Source organism: Harpia harpyja, chromosome 6 (assembly GCF_026419915.1).
Source record: "Harpia harpyja isolate bHarHar1 chromosome 6, bHarHar1 primary haplotype, whole genome shotgun sequence".
Classification (NCBI taxonomy): Eukaryota; Metazoa; Chordata; class Aves; order Accipitriformes; family Accipitridae; genus Harpia; species Harpia harpyja.
In genome coordinates this window covers 70,740,774-70,751,145 of record NC_068945.1, presented here as the reverse complement: position 1 = coordinate 70,751,145, position 10,372 = coordinate 70,740,774, and the positions used below count along the sequence as shown (strand labels likewise).

At 47.4% G+C, this 10,372-nt stretch overlaps 1 protein-coding gene across 2 annotated transcripts; it reads left to right on the top strand.

Annotated features, from left to right (window-relative positions):
• Window positions 1-14: 14 nt before the first annotated feature.
• On the top strand, window positions 15-10,123 carry LOC128142599 (rab-like protein 2A). Of its 2 annotated transcripts, none has more exons than XM_052788735.1 (8): window positions 15-179; window positions 287-316; window positions 564-643; window positions 5,894-5,973; window positions 6,930-7,041; window positions 8,960-9,057; window positions 9,309-9,392; window positions 9,687-10,123. In XM_052788735.1, the coding sequence occupies exons 1-8, from the start codon at window positions 73-75 to the stop codon at window positions 9,762-9,764; spliced, it is 669 nt and encodes a 222-aa protein (XP_052644695.1). In that variant the 5' UTR covers window positions 15-72; the 3' UTR covers window positions 9,765-10,123. The 2 variants fall into 2 exon arrangements, with proteins under 2 accessions (XP_052644695.1, XP_052644696.1); XM_052788736.1 differs by lacking the exon at window positions 9,687-10,123 and adding an exon at window positions 9,558-9,679.
• Window positions 10,124-10,372: the final 249 nt, after the last annotated feature.

The window sequence follows — 10,372 nt, the reverse complement described above, 5'->3', positions numbered from 1 at the left end:
CTGAAGGTGGGGGGCGGAGCCGGAGGCGGGGCCCGCCGTGTCGCGTAGCAGCGGGGACGCGGAGGCGGTGGCATGGCGGATGCGGCGGCGGCGGAGCAGGCCCGGGATGAGGCCGCGGCCGGCGCTGAGGAGACCGTGAAGATCATCTGCCTGGGCGACAGCGCCGTGGGCAAGTCCAAGTGAGTGGCCGCGCGGGCACGCTGCCTCCCGGCCGGTTCCCCGCGGGGAGGGGAGGGGAGGGGCGGCTCGGTGCCGCGGCCTAACGGCTGTGGTGCTCTTCCCGCAGGCTGCTGGAGAGGTTCCTGCTCGACGGCTTGTATCCTTTGCTGCGCCCCTTAGTTCCCGTCCCTGTTCCCGGGCCTGCGCCCTGAGCAGCCCCGCGCCGCTGCGCAGGTGGCGGCCCGGCCTGGCGGAGCGCGGCGGGAGGCCCGGCCCGGCCCGGCCCGGCCCGGCCCGGCGAACTGCGGCGGGCCCGGCCTGGGGAGCGGGTGCCGGCCCGGCGCCGGCGGTCGCTGCGGAGTGGGGGGTCGTGCTCCTCCGTCGACTCCTTAACACGGGCACAGCCGCCCCCAGCAGCTCTCCACCTTCGCCCTGACGCTCTACAAGCACCGTGCTTGGGTGGACGGGCAGGCGGTCCTCGTGGGTAAGTGGGGGGGGGCCCAGCTGGGTGTTCCGTGGGTCCCGGGGAGAGGGTGATGCCGGCTATGTGCGGGGAGGGAAACGGTGATGGTGCAGTTGGCATACTCAGCGGTGTACAGACCCAAAAACGTGGCAGAGGAGTTCCTTGCCGTGGCAAGAGGATGCCAAACAGTGGTTCGTAGGCACAGAAATGGGGGAATGAAGGGATCAAAGAACCACAGAATGGTTGAGGCTGTCAGGGACCTCCAGAGGCCAGTCTGTCCAACCCCCTGCTCAAGCAGGGCCACCCAGAGCCAGCTGCCCAGAGCCATGTCCAGATGGTTTTTGAATGTTTCCAAGGAGAGAGACTCCACAACCTCTCTGGGCAACCTGTGCCAGTGCTTAGTCACCCTCACAGTGGAAAAAGTGTTTCCTGATGTTCAGAGGTAACCTCCCGTGTTTCAGTTTGTGCCTGTTGGCTCTGGTCCTGTCACTGGGCACCACTGAAAAGAGCCTGGCTCCGTCTTCTTTACACTCTTCCTTCAGGTATTTATACTCATTGATGAGATCACCCCTGAGCCTTCTCTTCTTTAGGCTAAAGAGTCCCAGCCCTCTCAGCCTTTCCTCACAGGAGAGATGCTCGTGTCCCTTCATCATCTTCCTGGCTCTTCGTTGGACTCTTTCCAGTATGTCCATGTCTCTTGTCCTGGGGAGCACAGCACTGGACCCAGCACTCCAGGTGTGGCCACACCAGTGCTGAGTAGAGGCAAAGAAATACTTGCCTAATGCAGCCCAGGATACCATTAGCCTTCTTTGTAGCAAGGCCACATTGCTGGCTCCCAGTCAGCTTGGTGTCAGCCAGGACTCCCAGGGCCTTTTCTGCAAAGCTGCTTTCCCCAGCATAAACTGGGGGGTTATTCCTCCCCAGATGGAGGACTTTGCACTTCTTCTTGTTGAACTTCATGAGGTTCCTGTCAGTCCATTTCTCCAGCCTGTCCAGGTCCCTCTGGATGGCAGCACAACCCTCTGGTGTATCAGCAACTTCTCCCAGTTTTGTGTCATCTGCAAGCTTGCTGAGGGTGCAATCTGCCCCACCATCCAGATCATGAAGATTATCAGAGAGCTGGAGCACCTCTGCTGTGAAGAGAGGCTGAGAGAGTTGGGGTTGTTCAGGCTGGAGAAGAGAAGGCTCTGGGGATCCCTTATTGTGGCCTTCCAATATGTAAAGGGGGCTTACAAGAAAGATGGAGAGGGACTTTTTACCAGGGCCTGTAGTGACAGGACAAGAGGCAACAGTTTTGAACTGAAAGAGGGTAAGTTTAGATTGGACATAAGGAGGAAATGTTTTACGCTGAGTGTGGTGACACTCAGGGACCACTGGAACAGGTTGCCCAAAGAAGCAGTGGATGCCCCATCCCTGAAAGTGTTGAAGGTCGGGCTGGATGGGGCTTTGAGCAACCTGATCTAGTGGAAGATCATAGAATCATAGAATCGTTTAGGTTGGAAAAGACCTTTAAGATCATCAAGTCCAACCATCAACCCAACACCACCATGCCCACTAAACTATGTCCTGATGTGCCATGTCTACATGTTTTTTTAACACCTTCAGGGATGGTGACTCCACCACTTCCTCGGGCAGCCTGTTCCAATGCCTGACAACCCTTTCAGTAAAGAAATTTTTTCTAGTATCCAATCTAAACCTCCCCTGGCGCAACTTGAGGCCATTTCCTCTCATCCTATCACTAGTTACTTGGGAGAAGATGTCCCTGCCTACAGCAGGGGGGTGGACTGGATGATCTTTAAAGGTTCCTTCCAACCCAACCCATTCTGAGATTCTATTTCTTCTCTCTTTTAGGGTAGATGACATCACTTTATTCTGCCTTTTCTCATAGGGCATGTTTTCTAGATCTCTTGCCATTATTTACGGTTCTCCTGAATTCTATTCAGTTGGTTCATGTTTGAAATACATTTTACAAAGGTAGAGATGGTTCTTCATCAGAGTCTTATCAGTGTACAGCATCACTTTGAGTGAGGAAATGCTGCAATTCGTCAACAACTAATATCTGTAATACAGCGAAGCATCACCCACCTCTTTTGCCGGTTGCATTGTTCCTAACCTGGTTAGTAACAGTGGTTTCAGTAATTAACTAATGCAGGTAAACTGAGATGGTTCCATGTAAGTTCATAAAGAGAATTAGAAACCATCCTGGGAGGCAAGAAAGATGATGAACAGTGCTTAGCTGAATATGAGCTTCAAAAGAGGGCTGTATTCCAAAGAGCTAAGGTGATCTTTGGATATGAAACCAGAATATTAATTTCAGAGATTATATAGCTATCCCAAATTTGAAACATTACACTAAGACTCCTTTTTGAAACCACTACAGCAAGACTGTGTCTAATTCTTATTTCTGTGATTCAGTAAAAGCATTGAAAAATGGTGGAGGTTTGTGGTGGGTTGACCTTGGCTGCCCACCATGCCACTCTGTCACTCCCCCTTCTCAACAGGACAGCGGGAGAAAATATGATGGAAAAGCTCATGGGCTGAGGTAAGGACAGGGAGGTTACTTACCAATTACCACCATGGGCAAAAGAGATTTGACCTGGGGAAATTAGTTTAATTTATTGACAATTAATTGTAACAGCGTAGGACAGTGAGATGTAAAACAAAACTAAAACCACCTTCCCTCCATCATCCCTCCTTTATTCCCAGAGTCAACTTCACTCCTAAATCTTCTACCTCCTCCTCCCCCCGAGCGGTGCAGGGGAATAGGGAATGGGGATTGTGCTCCGTTCATAATACTTTGCCTCTGCTGCTCCTTCCTCCTCACACTCTTCCCCTGCTCCAGTGTGGGGTCCCTCCCATGGGATACAGTCCTTCACAAACTTCTCCAACTTGGGTCCTTCCCACAGGCTGCAGTTCTTCAAGAACTGCTCCAGCGTGGGTCTCCCATGGGCTACAGGTCCTGCCAGAAAACCTACTCCTGCATGGGCTACTCTCCACAGGCCACAGTTCTTGCCAGGAGCCTGCTCCAGTGTGGGCTCTCCATGGACTGCAGCTTCCTTCAGGGCACATCTGCCTGCTCCGGCGTGGGGTCTTCCCCAGGCTGCAGGTGGGTATCTGCTCCACCGTGGACCTCCATGGGCTGCAGGGGGACAGCCTGCCTCACCATAGTCTTCCCCACGGGCTGCAGGGGAATCTCTGCTCCAGCGCCTGGAGCACCTCCTCGCCCTCCTTCTTCACTGACCTTGGGGTCTGCAGGGCTGTTTCTCTCACATTTTCTCACTCCTCTCTCTACAGCTGCTGCGCAGCGTTTTTCACCCCTTCTTAAATATGTTATCACCAACGTCGCTGATTGAGTGTGATTTGGCCAGAGGTGGGTCTGTCTTGGAGCTGACTGAAACCGGCTGTGCCTGACATGGGGTCAGCTTCTGGTGTCTTCTCACAGGAGCCACCTCAGCAGCCCCTGCCCCCCACCCCTTACAAAAACCTTGCCACTTAAACCCAATACAAGGTTTCAGAAAAGAGCCATGAGAGCAATTGAAAGATGGTAAAAAGGGGCCTAATGATGGGAGACTGAGTCTGGTTAGCTTCTCAGGGAGAAGGTAAAATACCAGCAAACAGGAACTTGGTACAAGAGGAGGCTTCAGCAGAGCAAGAAATATTTAACAGACTCTAACTGATGTTAGGTAAACTCAAAAGATAAGGTGGGGGGGGTTTTAACCAGTAAGTGAAATTACTATTAAGGCAACTTGCAAAAGTATGGATTCATATGTCAGGGACTTATTTTTAACATGGATTTAGTACTTTATTAAGTAACTTGCTCTAGTTTAAGTAATTCATCTGGCCTGTGTTATACAGGAGTTCACAGTGTCTTCTATTTTCACCTTTTATGAACATAATGCTGATCATCCAAGCTACCTTGCAGAGAAGACCTGTCATGAAGTGTGATTTGTAAAGACCGGTAGTTTGATCTGAAGGCTTTAAATTGGGCAGATTTACCACTTCCCTTGCTAGTTTAATTTTTCCTCTTAATGGCCATTGCCAAATTCCGTGTGGTAGAGTTAGGATTGCATTAAAATATGGTGTATTTCTTTACTATATGAATCTTATTTTTCCCAAGGATTTTAAGGTTGATAAATTCCTATGTTCTGGAGTTACATGGGGTATGACAGGCAAGATCTGGAGGATTTAGTAATAAAAGCATCAGTGTTTTTCAATAAGCCATGACAAGTTCTCTCATGACAGCTGCCACATTGTTTGGGAAATTAATTTAGGGACATTCAGTAGGTTGTGGTCACTGGCACCTCTTTTTTCTGAAATGGCACATTAAAAGGATCAGGCAATTTTAGAAGCTAAGCAGAACTAGCCAAAATTAATGCAAATGTGTTCTGATAAGTACTTGCCTATATTTTGGGCAGTTTAAGAAGTTACCATCCTGCAAGTCTGATACAGTATCCAGTCAGAAACTAGTTTCAATGCAAAGTAAACACTAAGGAAAGTGGCTTATTCAGCTTAGGGTGGAGTGGCGTGCTTCAGTCTAGCTGACAGAAGTATAACTGTATCTGATGGTTCTTAGTTGGAAGTTGTGTAAATTTATACAACAAATAAGACACAAATATTAGCCTATAAATCCAGTAAGAGGAGGTGGGGAGATGTCTACCTGAGACGCACAAACAGAAAAAGGCATTAAAATGTTGATGACTGTTCAGGTATGCTTCATGATACCTAGTCTACAAGGTACTTAATGAATTGGGACTTGTCTGTCTCAGGCTAACTTACTTACCCTTTGTAATTTTAGAATGAGTCATGCTCCTGGAAAGAGCAGAGTTAGACTGCGAAAGGAGATGGAACATTTCCTATGACAGGCACCTGGCTATTTATCACCGTGTCAGCAATCAAGCTGTTTCAAGATGTTTAGATTTTGTTTCCTGTTGTCATCTCTAGTGACAAAGAACCATACATTGTTATGACTCTTTGCACTTTTGACTAGCTTTGTCTTACTGTCCTTTATAAGTCATGTCTACTGATGACTTCTCTTTTGCTAATATGTTTATAGCTATGTTCAGTGTCAGCACAACTCGTAGCTAAGCCTAGCTAAGTAAAGGTCCTAGTTTTGCATAATCTCTTAGCCCTGGAATGTTTCGGATTAGTGAGGTGAAATCTAATTTGTGACCCTGAGTAGATGGACTGGGCTTTGTGTCCTGGGTTTAAGTTGTGAGGAAGACAGAACCTGGAAAGTTGTGTCATTCTAAGCTTGTTTTTTGTGTCTTACAGACTTCTGGGACACAGCTGGACAGGAGAGGTTCCAGAGCATGCATGCATCCTATTACCATAAGGCTCATGCTTGTATCATGGTAAGGGTAGTGTCTCAGCTGTGGTCTGATGGAATTTTGACTAATAACAGTCCCAGCTGACACTTGGCCTGTATGTTACTTTTTATGATTACGCTGCCTTACATTTCTTGTCTCTTCCAGTGGTTTAAAAAACTTTCCTATATTGTTCTTTCTTCTCTCACCAGATAAAACCAGTGTAGTTGGGTATGTTTAGCTCTCTTCTGCCTTTCCTGATAGCACTCACTATATTCCCTGACTTTGCTGTCTTCTAAATTTCCTTACTTTTGTCACTGCCTTTCCAGTAAGGTGGTACATACAACTGAAAGTACTTATTTACAAGCAGTCCTGTCAGAGGTGACGTGAGGGAGAGGGCATTCCTTTCTTGTTCTGTGATGTGACTATTGGATTAGTACAAAACTGTTCTGATGTTCTGCAGGGTACTATATAAGACATTCTTCTCTGGTCTTTTGCCCTTTCTATTTTCCTATACTTTGCATTTCCCATTTATTAGCTCAGATCAGTCTTGTTTCCTGACTCTTAACCCGCTTAGGTGTCTTGGTTTGTACTGTTGCTCTAACTTTCCACTATTTCTCATCACTTGTGAGCATCAGTCAACTTCACTGGTATTTTAATTGTTAAAATAGAGAAGCCTCCTATCCGACTCTACTTAGCAGAACAGATCTTTCCCAGTGCTTGTTCACTGTCATGGGTGATAGAGTGCTTGTCACAGTACAAAATAAGAATGAAAGGAAAATGAGGGACTGTTTCCTGCACTATGCAAAGAAATGGCCTAGCTGCATGTTTCAAGGCTTGCTGGGTATTCTCCATTTTCTCTTTCATCCTTTCTAACAAAAGCCAGTTTTCTTTGTTGATGTCCTCCTGGGAAAATTCTGGATTCCATACTTGTGTTTGGTGCAGTGGGTTGATCAGGCGCTGTCCTGCTGTTGGCCCCATGATAGCTGGTTCTTTTTCGGAAGGTGTTTGATGTGCAGCGGAAAGTCACCTACAAGAACTTAAACAGCTGGTACAAGGAGCTGAGAGAATTCCGCCCAGAGATTCCTTGCATTGTGGTGGCCAACAAAATTGATGGTGAGTATATCTTCTTTCAATCTCTCAGGATTGTGATGTGATTCTTTTCTGACCTGGCTCAGAAAGAATACCATTCATTCGTTAGGTCCAGATGAGTTCTTGAGTATTAGTCCCTCAGGGCTGTATTTTACCAAACGAATAGCTGGGTCCTCTACTGACCTTGCTTGCTGTCTTACAGGCTCTTGTGCTTGTTTTACTAGCAATAAAAATACAAATTTGATCTATTTAAAGTTTATTCAAGTGATGTCCTTCCAATTCTGTCATTACCACGTTGCCCATTTCATCCAGCAAGAACCCAAAAGCTGATTGGAGCACTACCTAGTAAAAAATTGCAGGATGTCTTGCTGGAAAAGGAGCATAATCTATTATGTGGCTTCCCCTGATACAGTCAGTAACTGCCTTTGTATTGCTAATTCAGCCTGCAGGTTTCCGTGGGACTCCTCTGTGCTAAAGTGTCTAAGTATACCTGCTGGCAAAATTGTTCACCTTCCTCTGCAGATGACTGGATTATTCCCTCCTCCTAGGAATGCCAGCTAGGCATTCGTTATTACTGTCATTTGCATTGTGATCTGTCTCCTGCATCCTGTGGGAATGCATAACGCATCAGCTTTCTGCTCAGCATCAGTGAGAGAACACATACCCTTAGGACCATAGTCTGCTATTCTTTATCAAGTACAGTGTCAGACATGGTCTTCCTTGCTGACATTCATGGTAGAAATCATGGCAGCTATGAATGGGTGTGTCCATCTGAATAATGTGTCTGGGCTCCCACTGTAGTCTACAGAAGTTCATTATTGTTCAGTGGTGTGGTTTAGGGCAGGACTGATCTTACCTAATAAAAGCCTTTCCTATAGGACATGTCAAGCCAGCCTTGAATCCACCGATTGCATGGACTGTACAGGAAGTCTGAGGCAAATGGGCTTGATGTTGACAGACATATTGTAGACAGAACCTATGTGTAGATGAATCCTGCTCTTAGTGTTCTGTGTATCAGTGGACACTGCTCCAAGACAGTCCTCTGCCTTGCCTTCACTTGCTGTATTCCACCTGGACTAGAAAATGATCAGCCCACAGCTCTTAACACAGGCCCAGTCTGCAGAACAGTTGATCCAGCTTCCTGCAAAGAGGTAGGGAGCAGCTGCCTGGGCAGTGCTCACTGGCAAGCATTTGGAGTCTGAACTACTTCAGCTGTGGCTTCTATGAGAAAAGGCGAATCATGTGGAGTCATCCTCCTGTGCTGACATACAGGCTATCTATCTATCAAAACTTTGAGCTGTTACTGCTGTGTCAGCATGTCCTGTAAATATGCAGCAGATTTGTTCCAAAACTGAAATAAAGCTTCTGGCCTCCTGAGGTTGGGGTAGCTGGACCTAACTGCCCGTTAAGTAAAAATATGTAACAGTTGAGTCATTTGTATAGCGTGAGCATGCCCTCGACTCACAGGAATATAGGTAACATGGCATAAAGGCAGTGGGGAGTTCTGGTTAAAAAGGCCAAACTGGAAGGAGAGGCATGACTAGTACTGGCAATGATGTCCAGGTCATGTGGACACACAGCAAAAATCATAGGGAAGTGCCTGGAAAACATTCATAGTTGCTGCACAGCAAGTGAACTGATATGTTCTAAGCTGCAAACCATTATTAATTTATAGCACAGCAGAATCCATCTATAATTTAGTCAAGCACCATGGATAAACCAACAAGAACTTTCTTGTGTCTTCTTGTCAACAGCTTGCTGATGCTGTTCCTTTTAAAACCCTAGAGCTTTTGGGGAGGACTCTCCTAGCCTTGTACTACAGTGAGGAGGCCTTGACAGCTAAATCAGGCTCTGGTCTCCATCTGTTCTACCACTTGGGCATATGTTGGCATTCAGCCCACAGTGATGTCTTACTGACCACTTCTCCTTTTTTTGCCCCCAGCGGATGTGAAGGTGACCCAGAAAAGCTTCAACTTTGCCCGGAAGTTCAGTTTGCCCTTTTACTTTGTGTCTGCTGCAGATGGCACCAATGTAGTGAAGGTAAAACATAGCTATTTGGCTCAGCATCCATGAGACCCCTATACAGTCCAAGTACATGGAGACTGCTGTAGGCGCAGAAAACAGAAAATGGGCTAGTACATCTGTTTGAGTGCTTGTGAGGTCCTGGTAGCTATAGGTAGTTGCAGAGGTGTTTTGTTTTTTTTTTTTCTTGGGGTGTGGGAACAGTTTCCATATGTTACAGAAACCCAGTGCCCCTTACTCTGAGTGACAAGCATTCTCCTTCTCATCAGCTCTTCAATGATGCTATCAAACTGGCAGTTGATTACAAACAGAATTCAGGAGATTTCATGGACGAGGTCATGCGAGAACTGGAGGTAAGAAAGGCTCTACTTACGGCACTCCTCCTAAGTGATTAGCAGCTCTGCTCTTTTTTCCCTCAGGGAAAGCAGAGCCTGTGGCAAAGGGTGAAACTTTGCAGGCATGGAAAGATTTGCCTTGTGCTAGTGACACCATAGGGTTTGTGTGCTGCTCGTGTCTAGGCCAGAAGGGGCGAGATGGTGACCCTCTGAAGAGCCCACGATGCCCTAGACCGAATTTGAAAGAACCACAGCAGAGTGTAGCTGTTGCTCTCATGCTTCTCAGCAGTTCCTTGTCCTGCTCCTTTCCAGAGCTTTGACCTGCAGAAGAAGAGCGAGAATTCGTCGGATAAAGAGAGCTGCCCTGAAGAGAAGCCCCCATCTGCCTAAGCCCTGGACCCTGAGTCTGTTTTTCCATTCGCTCTAGATTTCTGGGGCTAGTTAGAGCTGGCCTTCACAGAGGAAAGTGATTTTTCTCATGCCCTGAGAGCTCTGGTGATGGGCAGCTGGGCCTCTCCCCTTCTTGTGGGAGACTGTCTGAGCATGACTTTCCTTGACTCGGCCCTAGCCACTGCACATCACGGTCAAGGGTGAAAGTATCCACATGGTTGCTAGTTACTCCATGCTTCTTCAAGGCAAATCTTGCCAGGAGACCGAAGGCACTCTTGGACCCGCAGGGAAGGGTCCTGCCCAGATGCTTTAATGGTACCTACTGGAGAAAACAAACACTAAAGAATTTTTTTTATAAAGCTTTGAGCTTGCATCTTTCCTGAACTTTTGTTATAAGGCAGTCTGGTTACTATACACTGCAAGTCCAACTGCCAGCCCTCCCCATTGCTTTCACAGCCTAGCCAGTGCTGCCTCTCTGTCCACCCCTGTCATCTCTGCTGCAGAGTTACTTTGGGTTTCCTTCCCCATTCTGTTACAGATCAGCCAGATCCAGCAGACTTCTGAACATGAGGGATTTCTCCTTTCAGGTCTGCTAGAGCTGAATCAGG